Source organism: Lissotriton helveticus, chromosome 1_1, assembly GCF_964261635.1.
Source record: "Lissotriton helveticus chromosome 1_1, aLisHel1.1, whole genome shotgun sequence".
NCBI lineage: Eukaryota > Metazoa > Chordata > Amphibia > Caudata > Salamandridae > Lissotriton > Lissotriton helveticus.
Window position 1 is genome coordinate 337,051,009 of NC_136057.1, and position 21,890 is coordinate 337,072,898.

Genomic DNA, 21,890 nt, shown 5'->3' on the forward strand with positions numbered 1-21,890 from the left:
CCCAACATTTTCCTACTCAGAATTCCCTGCAAACCTTAAGTTTAGATGAAATAAAATCACATTTTCTCATGTTTCTGTGTGGGGAAGTGGTGGGGCCACTGAGCTGACACAAATTTCCCACCACCCAGTCTTCCCCTAGATCTCCTGATAAAAATTGTACATCACTAGTGGGGGTTGGCCAAGTACCCGTGGCAGGGAAGGGTCCAAAATGTATTGTGAAGACATCAAATCACCGGTTTTGCAAAGGGGGCACCTGTGTTTTAAGACCCGGACTCGGCGGACATCTAGTAAGACCTACCAAACTCACACTTTTTTGAAAACTAGACACACTCGGGGGAGGAGGGGCCTGGGATGTGTGACTTGCGTTGATCCCTCAACGTTTTCCTACCCAGAATAACCTGCTTACCTAATATTTATCTGGAACAAATCACATTTTCCTCACATTTGTCTCTGGGATCACCGTGCTGACACAAATGTCCTGCCACTCAGCGTTCCCTCAGTCTCCCAAGTAAAATTATACTTCACTTGTGTGTGTAGGCCAAGGGCCTGCCACTGGGAAGGGCCTAAAACATACAGATTGAGGGGATAGCACAGAGAGCTCCAAGCGTTATATTTTTTAAAAATATATGTTTTAGGCGATTCTGAATGTACACCCACACAAATGAGTTATCATTGCTTAGTGGGTGGATCCCTGCTTGGGGTTCGCCCTCCTGTTCTCCCCTTTCCAATGATACCTCTCGCGTCTGTCTCGGTGCTCAGGAGGCTGAGCAAGTCCCCTGAGCACCGAGGCAGTAAAACTGGAACTGAGTTTAAGTTTCGGTTTCTCAGAAATGACGATCAGCACGGCATGCACGCTTATCGTCATTGCGGGGAAACAATCAGAAAACCCTCGGGAACTGGGGAAGATCTTCCCCCAGCTCCTGAGGGTATTTTGATTAAAAGGAAATCTCTCTGGTGCGGGCACTAGAGGGATTTCCTGTGCCATGTGCATGGACGGCCGGGAGACGTCCTACTCAAATGAGCACTGTGGCGTCAGACGGCTCTCGGACGGCCGATGCACAGAACGGGTTAAGGTGGTATGAGATCTTACGCCCCTGCCAGCTCAACAGGAGCGGGAGAATTCTCAGGATGTTTGCAAACAGTGTGGCCACGTGTTTTGAAGACAAGATTTTGAAGCACTTCTCAGAATTTTAGGCATCAGATGAAATCTCAGATTTTTAAGCATGGAAGACAACTCCTAGGGGCAGACTACTAAGGGTGAATCATCCACGTACTCTCCTATTCCAGAAGCAAAAATTAAAATTCTTCTGGGTCATATTACATCAGGTTCCCCAGATGATCCATGCCCGCCTACGGTGTTGCATTTGGCTCTGGATTTAATTGCTGCATTTTTAGAGTGGTTTATTCTTACGTTCTGGTGTCTTCCACCAGTGCTGGAAAGAGGCAATCAACATTCTCCATGAAAAGAAACCTAAAGGGGATCCTGGAGATTTGAAAAATCTTCGACCTATCTCCCGGTTGCTGCACTGGCTAACGTTCTTGAAAAACGCATCAATCAGAAATTAGCCCAGTTTTTCTCATAGCATAAGCTTTAGATCCCTCTCAGAATGGCTTCAGGATGAACCACAGTACCGAATTAGCACTGATTACGGCAGCATATGCTATCCGCTGCCAAGTGGATCAGCGAAGTGCAGCTATTCCTGTTATGCTAAATCTTATCCGCAGCCTTCGATACCATATGTCCTCTTCGGCTGGTGCAAAGACTGCATCGTGCTGCTAAGATATTCTGCATTAAATATTGTAGAATCCTTTTTGGTGAACAGGACCCAAACGGTGAGATGCAGGGACTACAGGGCCAAATCCTTCCAGCTATCGTATGGAGTCCCGCAAGGGTAATCCCTTAGTCCCACTTAATTCAATCTCTGTGTGGCCCCTTTGGCCAAACGTGTCTGCTTTTGTGGTGTTCAGGTATTCTGTGGAAGATACCCAAATCATTGTCTTTGACCGATGATTGGGATAGGGTAACCGACAAGTTCAAGTCCGCTATGGTTGAAGACGCATGGATGCTTGAGAATTGGCTTAAAATGGATGCCGAGAAGACAGATTCTGGTTTTCAGGGGCAGAGAATTCGGTTTGGACTGACAGTTGATGGCCTGAGACATGCAGTCGATAAAGGGGGCTGCCGCTAAGAATCTGGCGGTGATCTTTGATATCACCCTAACATTTGACTCTCACGTGAATTGAGCAGTGAGTTCCTGCTTCTGGACTATTAAGAGCTTAAAGATGTTTTCATTTCTACCAGTACTCTCTTAATAAGCTCCAGCTCATCCAAAATTCTGTTGTTTGGCTGGTATTGATTGTTCCTAAACTTCTCTGTTAGGGAAGGATTGCCGACTCTTCATTGGCTCCTCATGAGGAAGCGGTTAATTTTTAAAGCCCTGTGTTTGGTTTATAAGGCCCTCAAGCAGCAGGGCTTTCACTATCTGAGAACCACCTTCAACTAGTATCTTCAGATCAGACAGTTGAGATCAACAGGTAAGAGGAAAGTGATCGTTCCCAGGCTCTGGAAGGAGAGATGGGGGAAGCATGTATTTCTTCTGGCAGCGGCAGGCTTTTGAACACACTTCTTACACATATTGTTAGCCTAAATTCTTTTGCCATGTTTCACAGGCACGTGAAAACTTGGCTTTAGTATGTCTCCCCTGTTTGCTCGTGCCGGTTATCGCGCTTTGATACCTTGTTGGTTTTATGCGCTCTAAAAATTCAAATTCAAATCTTTGAGACATTACATCAGAGAGTAACACTGCCATTCTTTCCTCTGGCTCCTGGCCTATAAGTACCTGTAATGCACTTATTCCTTACGCCTGCATCAGTGCAGTCTGCTCCATCGAAACTACTGAAAAAATAGAAACTACCTGGCCAGGACCCACCGACTCTTATAACAGACCCTCCTTCAGATTTGGTCATTGTAGCGGCATCACACAAGTCTCGCACTGTTGCTACTTATTCTTCCGTACAACCAGATAAAGAAAGTAAACAAATAGAGGCTCTCGGAAAGAAGATATATTGTTGAGGAGGTATGACTGATCTCTGTGGGATTAGTTACACAAATGTATAGAGAAACTCTCAAAAGACAGGCAAGACTTTCAAGAGAGATTAATTGAAGGTGGTATGGTATCAAACCAGGTAGTAAGTGCAGCAGCTGACACACCGGATCTGGCTGCGCATGGTTCTTGTCATGGGATCTGTGCTCGTAGATCTGGGCTCCGACTCACCAGACTCAGACAAGAAGTGAAACATTAAATTCTGAATTTGCCGTTTTTAGGAAGCACATTCTAGTTCCCATGCACACAACGAGATTTCCCCAACAAACAGCCTTGAAGGCTGTTGGTCTGGAGAAGTAGAAAGACTACTATAGGAGGTGATGATCCTATGATGGGAGATATTTTTCTCTCAGCGTTCACACACCTCATTCGTCTCACCAACAACAACCAAGACAACCCTGTCTTCCTCAAAAAAACATCGAGACGTAGCGGAACCAAGCAGCAGCCTACATCTACAGGAAAACCTCTGGCTAAACAATGAGTTGTAAAGAGAGAAGGAGGAAGTGTTGTTAAATGTCTAGACGAGAGGTACTTAATAACAGACTACTGGGTCTTGAAAATTGTTCAGAATGGGTATTCTCTTCACTTCAGGTCTCCTCTTCTTTCAGTTCCACCATTCAAAACATTGTGTTCAAGGCATATGAGCTGCAGATTGTACACTTAGCATTATATCGCCACCTGGTGTTGGGCTCGGATGATTGCAAGTTGTTGTCGTCTTGGAAGAAGTCTTTTGTAGTCACGAGATAGGTGACTCCTTCCTTGGACGATAGTGCGGATGGGCATCAGCTCCATCCTTAGATTGTTTTTTTCCACCACTGGATTTGGATGAAACTTTTCCGCTCCGGTTCGAAATCTACTTTTCAAGTACTTCGACACGTAAAAACGTATTCAAACTTCACCAAACTACTTTCGATATCAATAAACATCAACTCGACTCCATCAGCTCGATTCCGGTCGTCGACGCGGGCCATTGGGCCTATCCACGCCGTGAGGCCTACACCTCATGGAAAGGACTCCATTCAAAAGATGCCCCGAGTGTGGAGCAAAGTTTCCACACAGTGACCATCATGAGGTCTGTAACCTGTGCTTATCGCCAGAACACGATGAATCCAGCTGTACAGCCTGTGCATCCTTTCGATCCAAGAAGACCATTCGAGATCGGAGGGCCCGTCGACACGACATGCATAGATCGCCTCGGAACCGGTGGATATCTTAGACGAAGTTCCGCTCGTCCCCGAAGAAGATTCAGACGATCTCCAAATCGTATCCGGGGCTCTATACCATCGGGTCAGCGCGTGAGTACTACTGCCCCTGCCCCATACCCAGCACCCAAATCGAAGGCGCAAAGGTCAACACTCCGCCTCCAGGGCCCAGTCGCGACCGAAAAAACACTTCGAAAGCCTGGCCATCGAGCCCGGCTCCGAAGAAAATACTCAGGCCTTCCGGTAGCTCCTTACAGAGCAAGCTGCATGTGCCCTTCCCAACAGCTCCCTCGGCACCGAAACCGAAAGAAGTCCCGGCTCCGAAACCATCGACTTATGAAGACAAAACTATGAAGCCAGTGTTCGACGCCGACGAGACCAGCTTCCACTCCGAAGCCAATATCTTCGGTACCGAAACCTACAAGGCCTGATTCCAATGCACTCAAGCCCTCGAAGCGGCCTACGACTCTGAAAACAATACCTTTGGTGCCGAAATCTACGCCAAAGGACACAGTAACAACTCCTAAGGCTAAAGACAAGCAGCAACCACGCCCGGAACCGAAAAAATCAGCGCCGGCAAAGGTTACGCAAGGAGAAGACCTTTTCCAACCTGATCCTCTACTAAAGAAGATCTACATTGACCCAAAGACAGGTCATGTATCCACTACACCACACAGGAAGAAGAAGTCAGAGACAGCACCTACACCTGCAGCACCTATCTTCTCCTATACTCCCTTCTCCTTCATCTGCTGTTCCTCTTAACATTACACCTCAAAATTCTCCTGAAAACTCTCCTCCTCATTCTTCACCACATACACCTCCAAATGATGATGAGTATAGCATAGGGGGAGGGGTAGACCTAGATGAGCCTTTTCCCTACCCTATTGATGATCCAGATTGGGAGTACCCAAACCCACAAGATGTGCCAGATATTTCTGACCTACATTCATATCCATCAAAACCTTCTCCCCCAGAAGATAATACTGGTTTTGGGCACTTATTGAATAGGGCTGCCATCTATCATGGGGTCACCATGCATTCAGATGAGGCAGAGGAAGACTTTTTATTAGATACGTTTGAACAATCACAAAGGTATGTTCAAATTCTGCCTATGATTAAAGGGGTCATCAAACCTGCTCCAGATGTATTTAAAGATCCTGTACGTGCTGCGATTATAAACCCTAGAATTGAGAAAAAGTACAGGCCTGCTCCTGGGGATCCTGCCTACATTAAAGGACAGCTATCCTTAGATTCCCTAGTCGTGTCAAATGCTAGAAAAAGAGCAAACTCACAGACATCAGGTGAAGCACCACCCCTGATAAAGAATCTAAGGTGATAGATGCTTCAGGAAAAAGGATAGCTGCACAAGCTAGCAATACATGGCGTATAGCTAACACACAAGCCCTCCTTGCAAGATATGGCAGGGCTCACTATGATCAGTTAGAGACACTACTACAACATCTACCTGACCAATATAAGGCGCAGGCAAACGACCTTATACAAGAAGGGAAGATAATTTCAAATGCCTCAATCAAGTGCGCACTTGATGTAGCAGACACTGCATCTAGAGCTGTAAACACTAGTGTCCAACTTAGACGTCATGCGTGGCTACGCATTTCAAGATTTAAGCAGGAAGTGCAAACTACCATCTTAAATCAGCCATCAACCAACATCAATTGTTTGGACCAGAGGTAGACACAGCACTTGAGAAAATGAAGAAAGATACCGATACAGCCAAATCTATGGGAGCTTTGCAATCCACACAAGCTAGAGGCTCCTTTCGTCGCTCCTTCTATAGAGGAGGCCCAAACAGACTGGAGAAGAGAATATAACTTCCTTCAAATCTAATACACAGACATCCTCCAGTAAAGGATATTTTAGAGGAGGCTATAGAGGCAACAACAATAAAGGAAGAGATCGAGGTAACCACAATAATCGAACCTCTTCCACCACAAAACCGTGACTTCCCTCTGCTCCCCCAACAGCACTCCACTCCTGTGGGGGGCAGACTAACACAGTTCCTACCTGTCTGGAATTCCATCACAACGGACAGGTGGGTAAGATAAATTATGCAGTATGGCTACTGCCTCGAAATTACAGCTACCCCATCACACATACCACCCAGGCAGCGTCCAATGTCTGCAGAACATCTTATCCTGCTCAAACAAGAAGTCCTATCACTTCTTCAAAAGGACGCAATAGAAATAGTTCCTTTACAACATCAAGGAACAGGGGTTTACTCGCTGTATTTTCCAATACCCAAAAAGGACGGGACACTAAGACCAATTCTCGACCTCCGGCCCCTCAATCAATATATACACTCCGATCATTTTCATATGATCACTTTACAAGTGCTCCCATTGCTGCAACAGGCGACTTCTTTACAACACTACATCTAAAGGACGCATACTTCCACATTCCTATACATCCTTCTCACAGGAAGTATCTGAGGTTTGTGCCGGAAGGACATCATTAACAACTCAAAGTCTTTCCATTCGGGTTAACAACTGCACCAATTGTGTTCACAAAGTGCCTAGCAGTAGCAGCACATCTCAGAAGACAACAGATATATGTCTTCCCATATCTAGACGATTGGCTCATAAAAGCCAAGTCATTTCAATCAGTGTGTCCAACACACATATCAGACAATTCAAATATTGCACGACTTAGGGTTCACAATCAACTACACTAAGTTGCACCTACAGCCCTCTCATGTACATCAATATTTAGGGGCTACAATAAACACGTCTACAGCTCTAGCGTATCCCAGTCCAGCAAGGATACAGAGCATTCAAGCCTTAGTCACAAAGTTTCAACATCAACACTCTCTCCCAGCCAGAGTGTTCATGAGACTAATAGGCATGATGGCATCTTGCATATTTATTGTACCATATGCAAGACTGCAAATGCGTCCATTACAGGAATGTCTAGCACAACAGTGGAATCCGGTTCAAGGACAACTAACAGACCTGGTGTTGGTAGCCAGCCGCACACATCGCTCTCCCCAAAAACTTGACAAAAGGGCGGCCGTTCCTCGAACCTGTTCTATAAATAGTACTTACAGCAGACGCACCTCTCACAGGATGGGGAGCCCATCTCCTACATAATACAACTCAAGGGCAATGGACCATTCAACAAAGATCGTTCCATATCAACCACCTAGAGCTGCTAGCAATATTCCAAGCGCTCAAAACTTTACAAGTACAAAACAAAGCTGTCTTAATCCGGACGGACATGACAGCCATGTACTATGTACAAAAACAGGGGGGGACACACTCTCTACAGCTGTTCCAGCTTGCACAGAACATTTGGAGATGGGCCATTCCACAAAACATATATCTGTTAGCAGACCACCTTCCAGGAGTTCACAATCAGATAGCAGATCTGTTATGTTGACAGCCACAACAAATTCACGAATGGGAACTACATCCGCAAGTTCTTCTACCATTCTTTCACAAGTGAGTCATCCAGACATAGATCTGTTCGCCACACACGAAAACGCAAAATGCCCAACCTTCGCTGCCAGGTTTCCACACCCGCTGTCCAAGGGCAATGCGATATGGATGAACTGGTCAGGCAGATTTGCGTACGCTTTTCCGCCACTACCACTAACACCACTAATAGTGCACAAGCTACGACAACAGTCGCTCAAACTGATTTTAGTAGCTCCCACATGGGCACGCCAACCGTGGTATACAACACTGCTCGAACTATCCCTAGTTCCACACTAAGAACTACGTCTGACACCATCCCTGCTAACGCAGAACCATGGAGACATCAGACATCCAGACCCAAGCCAACTGAATCTGGCGATCTGGCTCCTGAGGTCTTAGAGTTTGGTTATATTAACCTACCACAAGACTGTATGAAATCATTAAAGAAGCCAGGAGACCTACTACTAGAGCTTGCTATGCTGCTGAATGGAGAAGATTTGCCATTTACTGCAACAATAACCAAATTGATCCCCTAGATGCTTCCATCCAAAATATCATTTGCTACCTTCTACATTTAAAAAGATGTAACTTGGCATATTCATCTATACGCCTACATCTGGCAGCAATTGCAGGATATATACAAAATAGACAACATCTGTCTTTATTTAGGGGGGCAGTAACAAACTCACCGGAAGTGACCAGGGGGCCGTGAGGGCAACCGCCGCGCTACCAGCGCACCTCTCCCACCGGCAACTACACTTCCCAGCTGCCCCGGGGACCGGCGCACTCGTGACACTCCCGCCGCGCCTGGAGGCGCTTGAAGAACGCGGAGCGCCGAGCGCGCTTTGGGGGCAGCAACAAGCTCACCGGCAGTGACAGGGGGCCGTGAGGGCAACGGCTACGCTACCAGTGCACCTCTCCTGCCGCCAACTACACTTCCTAGCTGCCCCGGGGACCGGCGCACTCGTGACGCTCCCGCCGCGCCTGGAGGCGCTTGAAGAACGCAGAGCGCGCTTTGGGGGCAGTAACAAACTCGCCGGCAGTGACCAGGGGGCCGTGAGGACAATGGCCGCGCTACCAGCGCACCTCTCCCGCCGGCAACTACACTTCCCAGCTGCCCCGGGGACCGGTGCACTCGTGACGCTCCCGCCGCGCCTGGAGGCGCTTGAAGAATGTGGAATGCCTCCCACCTCGCAGGACGCGCACGGGTGGGCGCCGGGCTAATGCCGGGCAAAGGGCGGGCCGTCTATGGCCGGGCCGGGCTACCCCTCTAAGCACCAGCTTAAGGTGAGTGACATCAAGCATCATGGGGAAACGTACAGTTATACCCGGCCAAAAAACGTCTACTGCCACTGCCATCGAAAGTATGCTTGAAAAAGTTAATCTGGTTTCATCAGAGATTGAGCAAACCGAAAGCAGACTCTCTATGGGCCAATTAGTACCTCAATTACAACTTTTTGAAGGAGCAGGGCAGGATAATGCAATTGCCCCACTCCCATTATCACCTAATGTATTAATCACCATTCCCTGTCAGCGTGATATGTTGCCCGAGGGTCTTGAGACTGGTGAGGACGACAAGGCCAATCTAGAACGTCAACTACGGCCGCAAGTCAATGTCAGTATTGGAAATTTGGCCTCAGTCCCTAAATCAGCGGGGGAAAAAAGGAAGAGAGGCACATCAAAACCCACCAGCAGTAAGAGGAAACGGCCACCTCGCCAAAAAACTCAACCCACTCCACTGAGTATGTGGAGACGAGGATCTACTGCTGTGATAGCGACCCCAACTGAGCAAACAAATGACAATACTGTGGACTTGACAACATCAAAAGTTGTAGTTAACTCCATCCACATCCAAACTGAGCATACAACTGCCCATGGTACCCGCGGAAGGTCGGACGATACTTTAATAGACATTATAATGGACTCAGTCAATGATCGTTTAAAAACTTTGATCGACAAACAATTTAGTGCTCTTTTTAAACTTCTGGACTGATTGGAAAACCTGGTCAAGAAATCAGACATGCAGAAACAAGCTGTCACTACTGTTGATAAAATCAGGGGGGATCAGTATTTTAAACCAACGGAGGCACCTGATCAGGGCATATTAAAAGAGGGCGGTGCATGTACACTTCCTATTGTTAATACTGCATGTGATAAGTGTGGCAATCCTAAGAGTGGCCCCTTCCCCAAACTTACCCCCAGTTTGATGCCTTTAGCGAATTTAGCATCTGGTGATAGGACCATTTGTAATAGTCTATCACGAAACTTGGCACCAGCTACTCCTGTAACGTTGGCCCCCGCTTCTACAAGTATAGCAACTGCTTCGAATGATATTTCTATTTTCAAAAATCAGGGTAATAGTCCATCTAAAGACATCCTTCACCTCCCTCCAGAAGCTTGCCCTTATGTTGTGAGTTTAGCCAGTGTTCCTCCCCTGAAAGAAGATCAATCAGAATCCTGGGAACAACTCAAGAACAAGAGTTTCGATTGGTCAACAAAGTATAAGGGTTTAGGGATGATGAATGTTAATGAAATTTTAATGGTGTCGAGTAGGATGGGTGGGGCCCTCAGAAAGAAAAATCCCAGATGGCTGTATAGTTGTGAATTTCAGACGTCCCCCCCCCCTGGTGAAATGGCTACTACGAGCACAAATTCACCACAATACCGCCCCAACTCTTAAACATTCATTACACTTAGGTTTTTTCTACAACCTCACCCTGGCTCATGTAACCCTTCTATTCCGAAACACTCTACCCAAAACCGGTTCACTGCTCTGTCCAGCCTGGAGAGCCAGGACTGACTATTGAGTCAAATACCAACTACTATACCAGAGTTAGTGGAACCCTTAGTAGCATGTTCAACTGTTACAGAATCTAGAGGCTCAGAACCTAACTTAAATGTGTTAAGTTGGAATATCGCAGGATTGAGATCTAAATTGAATTCTATGGAGTGGGTGGATTTGGTTAGCAAATACGATATCTTTATGTTCCAGGAGACATGGTGCACAAATGAATTGTTTCTTGAAGGATTTGCGTGTTATAATAGCATCGTACCCAGTCCCAAAATAGGTCGTCCGTGTGGGGGACTTTCAACATGGAGAAATCTATACACGGAGGGCTTCGATATGTTTAATTAATTCTTATAATAACGATTTTACATCACTACCAAATAGAAATTTTACTAACTTGTTTGAATTTATTGATGAACTAGAAGACGTGCAGAGGTATGGTAAATTAGACGGTATCTGCCTAGGTGGGGATTTTAATGCACGATTGTATAGTGGCATTTACAATACTACCACCACCGTCTAGGTTGAACCGGCTAGGTTCAACCCATGCAAAAGAGGGGAGGAACTTTGTAATCATTTATCCTCCCGTAATTTAATTAACACAATGGAAAAGGCTGGCGTTGATTCAAATAAAGGTCCACTGGCTACTTACAGAGGACGTGGATGTTCATCTGCTATAGATTGTTTTTATATCATCCGCATCGGTAAACTTTTTAGTTAAGGCTGAGGGTTTATGTACTAGTCAAGGCGATCATAATCCAATTTTAACAACTATTAGACTTTCCTCTAAATTTTCCATTCAAAGGGAAATAGGGGCTAAACATTTGGTGGCATCCACTGACAAACTCAGAGTAATCTGGAAGGGCATAGATAATAAAGCCCTCTTTGAACGTATGATAAAATTGCATCCTCTATTGGTTGATACGTGTTTATCAAGCAGCACTTCGGGTGGTGAGATTGTTGCGGCCTTTAGTGGCTTGTGTGCTGGTATTAAACATATCATCTCCAAACCTGCTATCAACTTAAGCAAGAATCCTAGATGGTTCGATGGCACATGCTCGCGGGCCAATAGAGACCTGCGTGAAGCATTAGCGGCTACACCCAGGGATATAACCCTAGTCAGATCACTAAGAGCCTGCTATAAGAAAGCAACTAAATTACGCTCAGAAGAAATATTGAAAGAATGCTGGGAAAATCTTGCTAGTGCTGCTTTACTTAAGGATGTAACTGAATTTTGGAATGAAGTTAAAGGTATGAGGTCCATGGATTCTAATATCACTCCCATAAGTTGTAATATACCTAGGGAACTATGGGAGGAGCATTTTGCTAGTATCTATACAAGTCCTACAAAGGCCTCTAGCTACCATACCCGCTTCCCAGTCCTACAGCCGTTATAACTGTATCTGATGTCGAGGATGCCATGCACCAAAGTTTAGGGGACAAAGCTTCAGGTCCGGATGGGTTATCAATTGATCTTATAAAACATGAACCGGACTTTTGGGCTCCCCTCTTATGCAATGTTTTTAATAACTTGACTAACACAGCCATTCCGAGCACCTGGTCTACCAGCATCATTGTGTCCATCTTTAAAAAGGGTGACAGATCCAACCCCAGCTGTTACCACCCAATTTCTCTGATGGACAGCACTTTGAAGATCTTGGGCAGGGTTGTCTTTAATAAGATTAGGAATTGGGCTGAAGACAACCAAATTTTAAACTGTTGTCAACTGGGCTTTAGAAGCAACGTTGGAACCGTGGAACAGTGTCTGAATTTGAATCTTATTTTGGGTAAATACACGATCGCTCAAAAAGTTCCACTTTATTTAGGATTTATTGATTTAACCTCAGCTTTTGATTTTGTTTGTGAGATTCTTTTAAATTATGGGTTGGATGACGCCTTGGTTTTTGGGGTATTTGCACAAGGATTTGAAGGCACGGGTGAGGATATGTAATGATGGAGAGGTTTGTGGGGACATTGCTATTGGCAGAGGGGTCAGACAAGGTTGTGTTCTGGCCCTTCTACTTTTCATCCTCTACATAAATGAATCACACAACTCCCTGCCCAAACTAACCAGTGACGTACCCAAAATTAACAGTAAATTATTTCCTGTACTTCTATACGCAGATGATGCGGTCCTTATGAGCCGCACTCCCAATACACTGCGCACTTTAGTTACGGGATTCGTATCTTTTATGGCCGATCTGGACCTCCGCCCAAATTTTTTAAAATCCTATATAATGACTTGGGGGCCGAAAAAACACTGCATTAAGTCTATAACATCGGGCAGTGAATCTTTAATATGCACAAGCACTTTTCCTTACTTGGGCCTAGTTTTTTCGGAATCTGGCTCTTGGCAAGCCCATGTGGCCCACAGCAGATGCAAACTCTCCAAAGCAGTTAATTCGATCATTAGCCTTCGGCAACCAAAACAAGCTGAGGTAGTGATACCGTTGATTCAGATATATAAATCACAATGTGTACCAACAGCCACTTATGGTGCTGAAGTTTGTGGGTATGTGAATTGTAGTGGAATCCAAAAAGAAGAGAACAGATTTTGTAGAAAAATTCTCGGGGCTCAAGTTTAATCTCCAACTTACATATGTCATGAGGAATTGAATTTATATTATGTGAAGGATTTTATCAGGTCTTGCCCAACCTTATTTTGGTGAAAAATATGGCAGAATCCCGCTGCGATTTTTAACAAGAGAAATAATTATAGACTGCCTTAAGTGTGACAAGGGTGGTAGTATACCCTGGCTTGCAGCAGTAAAAGACAGCCTAGCTAGTGTAAAGTTGGAGCACATTTTTTTACGCCCTCTAACAGCGGAAGACATAAGTATGAAATCAGTTAGGGGGGCGTTGTATGATCTGTACCACAAAGAAAGACAGAACATTGAGCATCATAAATCATCGATTATTAGATATATGCCTCTACTGGATGTAACAAATACTCAACATCACATGCCACAGCAATATCTTAGGAAAAACATTGGGAGATGGAAAAGGAGTCTACTTTACCGCCTTAGAGACGGCATCATAAAATATTCACTCTGCTTTCCCATAGGATTTAACAGCAACCTTGAGCAGTTGAACTGCCCCTGCGGCACTGGTAGTAAACAGTCACTGTTACATTTTCTACTCTTTTGCAAATACTATGTAAGATATACAAAACAGTATTTAACTCTCTATTTTAAGGCATGGGCTATTGTGGATTTTGAACTAGCTTACTTTGAAATCTTAAAACTAGGAAGTGACGATTTGATTCTCTGTGTAAGCACGTTTTTACAAGCTGCGTTACGCTCGCATGCTTCCATGAACGAATTTTAATGCACCACGAGTCTTATAACATCACCTAGTGAAACGCCCTTTTTATCCCTGCTTTATGATGGCCATTAACATCATCTATAACCAATACTTTGATGATGATGCTAGTATTGGTAGGATAAAAAAAAGGGCGCCTAGTTCAATTACATTTGTATCCTGATGCCTAGTAATGCCTGACTTATTGCATATTATTGCACCTTATTTGTAATATATCACGGATTTGCACAATTGTTCTAAAATACCATTTTGCACTATGCTATTAATGCTGCTAGTTTTTACAGGCCCATCCAACATTTTTAGAGATTTTAATATTGTAACGTTGTATTTGCATTGGATGATATGTATATTTATACCAATAGACCTCCCCTTTTTTTTTTTTTTCTAGTCTAATCCTGCCGGTGCTCTGCCCTCAACCTGTTCGTAGCGCCGGGAAAACTCCGGGTAGCTGTGCGCTCTATAAACTTACATATAATAATAATAATAATAATAATACTATATGTTTTAAAATTTGTATTGTATTTCTTATTGGTGGTGATGAATTGTGCTTTTATGGATACTTTTATCCGAATGAAGATCATTTGACTTGACTTGACTTTATTTAGAGTGCCTGCTATTGAAGCATTTATGGAAGGATTAAAAAGAATCATTCCTCCCAGGTTACCACCCTCTCCAGCGTGGAACCTAAACATTGTTCTTACAAGGCTCCTGGGACCAACTTTTCAACCTGTACACAACTGTGAACTGCAATTCCTCACATGGAAAACAGCTTTTTCTAGTAGCTATTACCTCTCTTAGGAGAGTTAGTGAGATTCAAGCTTTCACTATACAAAAACCATTTTTACAATTACACCGTAATAAAGTGGTTCTCAGAACAAATCCTAAATTCCTTCCAAAAGTCATTACTCCGTTTCATTTAAACCAATCTGTAGAGTTACCAGTGTTTTTCCAAAACCCAGACTCTGTAGCAGAAAGAGCTCTACACACCCTAGACATTAAAATAGCTCTTCTCTATTATATAGATAGGACCAAATCCTTTCGCAAAACAAAGCAACTGTTTGTAGCTTTCTCTCCACCACATAAGGGCAACCCCATCTCTAAAGCTGGAATGGCAAGGTGGATTGTAAAATGTATACAAATATGCTATCAAAAAGCAAAATGTACATTAACAGTTCCTCCTAGAACGCACTGCACTGCAAACTAGGAGCCTCCAAGGCTTTCTTAAGTAACATTCCCCTAGAAGACATCTGCAAGGCAGCAACATGGTCTACAACACACACCTTATCTAAACACTACTGTGTTGATGTGCAAGCCAAGCAGCAAGCTGCAGTAGGCCGAGCTGTCCTAAAAACTCTCTTTCAAACTACTGCAACAGATACAGGTGACCACCGCTAGGGGAGATAGTGCTGCACAATCGATGCAGTGTGCTACCTGCAGGTCATATGCATTGAACGGAAAATGCTACTTACCAGTATGCATCTGTTCTTGGCATGTAGAGCTGCAGAGTTGTTCACGCCCTCCCGCCTCCCCGGGACCTGTATCTGTTCCAGTTTCATCTTAATTAGATATAGACATGGAACATCCCTTCTTCATTTCTACTAACTCAATCATTTCCCATCATGGCGAAAAACAATCTAAGGATGGAGCCGATGCCCATGCGCACTATCATCCAAGGGAGGAGTCACCCATCTTGTGACTACAAAAGACTTCCAAGACGACAACATTTTCCTTTTTCAGAAAAGAAAGACAAACTGCAAAAGGAAGTAAGCTTTCTATTGCAGAAGCATGCTGTGGAGGAGGTTCCTCAACACCATAACGGATTGGGATATTATTCTGGAGATACCTTTTCTAGACACTACTGTGTCTAGAGGGACAAGTAGGAAGGCTTCTTTGAGGAACCCTTTTGTGTGATTGTTGGAGCTGTTTTTATTTCATGTCCCCTTGTTGTGTGATTGGCTTGCTATTCTAGTCAGTGCTTATGACTATTGTTGAGGATCTCCTGGAAGAGAAGGAAAAGCACCTGTAAACCTAGTTGTCTTGCAAGGGAATCCTCATCAAAGTTGTAATCGACCCTCCCAACTCCCCAGATGGGAACGACTACAGCTGTCCACAATTGACTAAAGAATTCCTGCTTTCCATAAAAATTAATTGGCCTAATTGTCACCTATGAAGCAGGGGCATTGTGTGGCTCCGTGCTGACCTCATTCTGCTCCAGAAATGAAGAGTGGAACTTCATAGAAGCAGACTTCAGTTCACGCTTTCCGTACCTTTTGACATGGACCTTTCAGCTCCTCCTTGGTCTTCAAGACCTATCTTTTTGTCAAAAATTGTACCAGCATGCAATAGAAAATATCACCCCCTATGACAAAAAGGTTCAGACCATTAAGGGACTGTCACAAATTGATGTCTGTGACAGACCCTCAAAAAGTGAGCCTGTGATAACTGTGCCCAGATTAATCTGAAGGCCACACGGGACAGCAAGGCCAAATGTAACGTTGCTAAAAAACTCTACGTTGCGACCAGTGAAAGTTGAAAGTGCGGTCTCATTCCGGCTACAGATTTTCTTCGCAGTTGAAATCTCCTGGTAAATCCAAGTAAAAGCATCAGAAGTTGAAGCGGGAATCTCCTCCCTTCCAACCCTTCTTGGACACCAGAGAGGGCGTGAGGGTATCAAAGTGCCTAGCGTTATTGCGCCAATCTCCATTGGAGTTGATTCTGATTCTAATCCCAGAGAACACAGGTCTCGGGTCTGTCTGCAACATCGCAGCAAGTAGGGACCTTGCGAGGAGCCCTGCTGCGGGAATCTCATCCCTTCCAACCCTTCTTGGACACCAGAGAGGGCGTGAGGGTATCAAAGTGCCTAGCGTTATTGCGCCAATCTCCATCGGAGCTGATTCTGATTCTAATCCCAGAGAACACAGGTCTCAGGTCTGTCTGCAACATCGCAGCAAGTAGGGACCTTGCGAGGAGCCCTGCTGCGGGAATCTCATCCCTTCCAACCCTTCTTGGACACCAGAGAGGGCGTGAGGGTATCAAAGTGCCTAGCGTTATTGCGCCAATCTCCATCGGAGCTGATTCTGATTCTAATCCCAGAGAACACAGGTCTCAGGTCTGTCTGCAACATCGCAGAAAGTAGGGACCTTGCGAGGAGCCCTGCTGCATATTTTTGGCAGTTTAGCTGTTCACTCTGGCATGTCTTTGGTCCCCAAGGATCAGCAGGTGCCTCCAATCCGACTTCTTATGGCGGGTCACCCTCGGCACTGTCTATACCCCTTTAACCTGCATCAGATTTAGCACCTGCTCCTGTGTACAATTAAGTTCTGACACCATTCCCTCCGCTGGTCCCCTTTCCAAGGACTCCGACAGAGGAGGATATACATGCTATTGTGTTATCCAACTCCAAGTAGAATCCACAACGACCTCAAGCGAGGCCCCACCCGGCTCAGATGCCACTTAGCCAACAGGTAATCCTTCAGATTCTGACGCTTTGCCCGTACGACACGGCAGGGGCCAAAGTTTTAAAGTTCTCACAATATTTTTGGCACTGACAGTAACAATTATGGTGAAGGGAATGATTATATTCCACAATATTATGAGTAAAACTGGTATGAAGAGCTCCAAGATGGCATTGGTCCAGATACCTCCCCGGATACAGGTCTGGTATCTACTCTAGGTCCTGCTATGGAAGAAAGTGCCTTCCTCACAGTAGTTATGCAAAGGGTGGCAGAAGTCTTCGACCAAGAGCGCTCCTCAATGGAGGTTAAAGTAATGTATTCACTAAGGTATCTCAGCCAGATTGAGTCCCTAGAGAGCCTCTGCTGCCATTTAATGAAGCCACTCCTGGATACAGTTATGGGCAATTGAGAAGTACTATTTTTAGGTTCACCCAATAATAGGCGGATTGCCCTCCACTATTGTCCTGCCCAGGGTAACCCAGACTTTCTTATACAACGTCCAAAGCCTGAGTTTGGTAGTGCAGCAAAGTCAATACCAACACCTTCCCTACCACTCTGGTTGATTGTTAGCCATTTGGCAAGTGGATTTTCTCTTCTACTAGACTTGATCTGAGGTTAGTGAAGGCCAATTGTCTTCTAGGCGCTACTCTTTGTGACACAGTGGCACACTTTTTACGGGCTGTACTAGAGGACCTTTGAGGGTCTCATACTCAGGCAATTCATTATGGGTACAGTATAATGCAATTTGAAAAATGTTTTTGCTTGAACACGCCTGACTATTTGGGTCAATCAATGGACACTATTATTAGACTCAGGCACCTAACCTAGATGCGGTCTGCTGGCTTTTCCAGTGATGTCTAGACATTCCTGATGGGCATGCCATTTGAAGGCTCTCCACACTTATGTGAAAAAGCAGATTCTGCCTCGGACCGTTCTACAGAGAGAGGATCACAGCACGTTCCATAGATTTTTCTGCCCCTACCATACAATTCCGCCAACAACTCTTTCCTCTCATTTATGGGGATTGATGTTTTGAGTTTTTCCTCCACTAGCCCAGCAGCCTGTTCAGCTCTTTAGTGGCTGCGTTCCTCATAGACAATGCCCTGGACACAAGGGGCAGCCAGCAACTGCCAACCCAACACACCCGCACCTCTACACACCCACGCCTCTACACACACACTCACCTCTATACACACACACACCCCCACCCCCTCTGCACATACATACACACACCCACCTCTACACACACACAGCTCTACTCGCACCTATGCGTACATACCTCTGCACGCACTTATGTACCCCTATACCTATGCACACACACCTCTGCATGCACCTACACACACCTACCTGTTTTAGTGTCCTTTCCGGCATACAGCCACCCTGTTCAAGGCAGAATGTGATGTTTCCTCCTGAGTGGCAGGTCATCACTACAGAGAAGTGGGTCCTCCTATTACTTTCTTACCACCATCACCATGATGGTTTGAATGCAGTATTGTTTGACATGTGCAATTGAAAAGATTTTAGTAAAGGTGGTTATTTTGTGATGTTTAAACTTGTTTTTTTTGGGCATGAGTTGGAAAACTGAAAAGTATTCATAAAACAGCTCATGATACTATAGTCATCAACATCTTTTAGTGTGGGATACCTTTCCCCCATACAATTGCATGAGAGAAAGCCGAAAAAGAGGTTGTTTATTTGTGTGGTATTCTTTGTAAGGATATTCTGTGTCAGTGTAAAGTTACAAGCCTAACACATAAATGGCAGGTTTAGTGTTATTTAGCATTGGCATGATGACTGGCAAATTTCAGATTTCGTGACACAGGTGTGTTAATGAATCTTTTCATTTCAGCATTCCTGCTGCTTAGATTATGTATGTGTTTACTTTCTTCTGCAGATTACCTATCGACTGAGACATCTTCTTCGTGCACGGTGTGATGCCACGCCTATCACAAGCTCAGTTCAGTTTCAGTGTGACGCCAGCTCATGGGCACAGCATATCTTTCATCTAGGTAGGCTACTACCTTGTTTGCATTAGTAGTCCAGTACTAACCTTATTGCTTACTTTGTTTCATATGTAGTGTTCCACAGTAGAGCGAGCAAACAATAAATACTCTGCTTCACTGCAATTTACTCAGCAGTGCTTTTTGAGTCAATAAAGAAGAATGTAATGCTTGCAAACATTACATTTTTAAAGCTTTCACCCAGTGAGTTAAAGTTATTCTTCTGCAGTGTAAATAAATGTACATTACTTGCAAGAGAAACTGCTCTGTTTAAACTCTTTTAAAACTGTTTCACCTTTTTTTTTTTTCACACATATTTTTTATTGAAACTGTGAAGAGTTACACATCACCAAAGATTGTCCTCGACCTAATCTTAATATATTGCATCAATAAGGGGTACAGTTTCTAGCGTTGCTGGGCTTAGGGCAACTCCCTGCTTCCTGCACAATGCAACAAACCGAGTAAAAAATGTCCCATCGTTCGTCGTGATGGCTCGCTCTGGATTCCTTCTGGACAGAAGGCGTTATACAAATAGTACTACAGTTCGTAGTGGGACCGCTCCCAACTGTGGAGCAATGAACTTAAAGTAACCAACCAACCCTCACCCATCAACCTCCCCCTTCCCTAACATGGTGGCAGCACATAGACACAACCGTGTTCTTCAATTTGTATTGATAGGTTGCATTTCATATCTGAAAGAGGTGTAGTGTCTAATAGAGGAAGGACAAACAGCTGATGGTAGACTACGGGAAAGGAAGGTGACCAGTGGGCCCCATTTAAATTAGAAGTTTTTTAAATGATCTCTGAAGATGTCCGACATTAGTTCTAGACTAATCAGTTTCTATAACCTAGAGTGCCAAAGGGAGATTGTCGGAGCTTCTCTTATTTTCCAGGCGGCTGCCAATGTGATCTTCGCCGCCCCTATACAGAGCCACATGATAGTTTTATCAGCCCGGGTCTGGTGTTCTAAGGAAGGGTCACAAGGTCCCAGAAGTACCCCTGCCATAGTAGTTGGGACAGGGTATCCCATCATGTCTTTAATGTGTGCAAGTATTTCTTCCCAGAAAGGCCGTATATGTGGGCCGTCCCACCAGATATGCTGGAAGTCCCCCAATAGTCCGCAACCCCTCCAGCATCTATCAGACAAGTTGGGAAAGATCTGTTGAAGCTTGGAGGGGTGGAGGTACCATGCCATCATGATCTTAAGGTGTGCTTCCCTAAGGTCTATGTGGTTGAACTTCGTGATGTCAGACCCTAAATGGGACCATCCATCGTCTGAGATGTCTCGCTGTAGAATTCCCTCCCACATGGACATGTAGCGCGGTCGCTGGGAGAGCGTAGTGGTAAGGAGAAACTCGTATATAAAGGAAATCGCGCCTTTCATAGAGGTAGCCTTAGTGAGAAAAGCTTCAAATTTTGTGAGGGGACGAGTAGCCGCCTCTCGGACTTGTGGTGTAAGAGCCCAGTGCAGCAATTGATTATAGTGATATCTTTCTGTGTTCTCTAGGCCATAGTCCGTTTTGCAGTTGTCAAAAGTAAGGGGGTCAAAGTTATGGAAAAGGTGTGTTGGGGCTAAGCATCCTCCCTCCCTCCAAGCATCAAATGGACCTGCCTGTAACCCTGGGGGGAATGCAAGATTAAAATGCAGCGGTGTGAAAGGGGAGGGGAAAGATGTCCATCTCTCGTCACCTGCCACTGAGTCCCAGACCTTAAGGGTTGTTCGTGTAGGAGTGCTGATCTAGGTGTTCTTGGGTCTGTCCTGTTTAGGGCGCCAGATCAGGTCCCATATAGTCCGTCCAGTCACACTACGATCCATATGTAACCAGTTTTTATCAGCCTCACGCTTCGACTATTCGATCAGAATGCGTAATTAGCCGGCTTTATAATATAAGTGGCATCCGGGAGTGCGACCACACCCTCCGCTCTGGAGCGACGAAGTATCGAAAAAGAGAAGCGAGCCTGCCTCCACTGCCAGATGAAGTTCAGAATCATGTCTTTAACGTGGCAAAAGAAGTCCCTCTCCAGTTCTATGGGCAGAGCTTGAAATAAATAGAGGAGCTTGGGAAGCAGTGTCATCTTTATGGCGTGGATTCGACCCAACCAGGTCAGGAAGAGGGGCTTCCATTTATTGAGCTCTACATGAATACGCGTGCGACTGGGGTGGAAGTTAGTAGCATAGAGTCCTTCCACTCTTGGTGTGATTTGGACACCCAATTATTGTATAGAGGAAGTGCTCCATTGGAGGAGCGTGAGAGGTTGGAGCCTGCGGAGTTCCTCTGGAGGGAGAGTGAGGTTGAGAATGTATGACTTGTCTAGATTTATTTTAAAGCCCGCTACTGCCTCAAGCCGAACTAGCTCCGACTGTAGGGGTAGGAGGGACGTGGCTGGGTCTGCGAGTTATAACAGGACGTCATCAGCGAAAAGGGAGATTTTGTGTTGCTCCCCCGTAAAGGATATCCCCTGGATTGCAGGGTTTGCTCTAATTGCTCCTGCTAAGGGCTTGATACTAAGGGCAAAAAGTAAGAGAGAGAGGGGGCACCCCTGTCTGGTACCTCTGGAGTGGAAGAAGAAGAAGGAGGATGACTG

General features: G+C 45.1%; 1 protein-coding gene across 1 annotated transcript in view; it reads left to right on the forward strand.

Annotated features, from left to right (window-relative positions):
* Positions 1 to 21,890, forward strand: part of TRIM24 (tripartite motif containing 24) — a 1,142,914-nt gene that overhangs the window by 431,362 nt on the left and 689,662 nt on the right. The window contains exon 8 of the mRNA XM_078672569.1: positions 19,199 to 19,313. Coding sequence (XP_078528695.1) covers positions 19,199 to 19,313 — 115 coding nt within the window. The remainder of the gene's footprint in view (positions 1 to 19,198; positions 19,314 to 21,890) is intronic.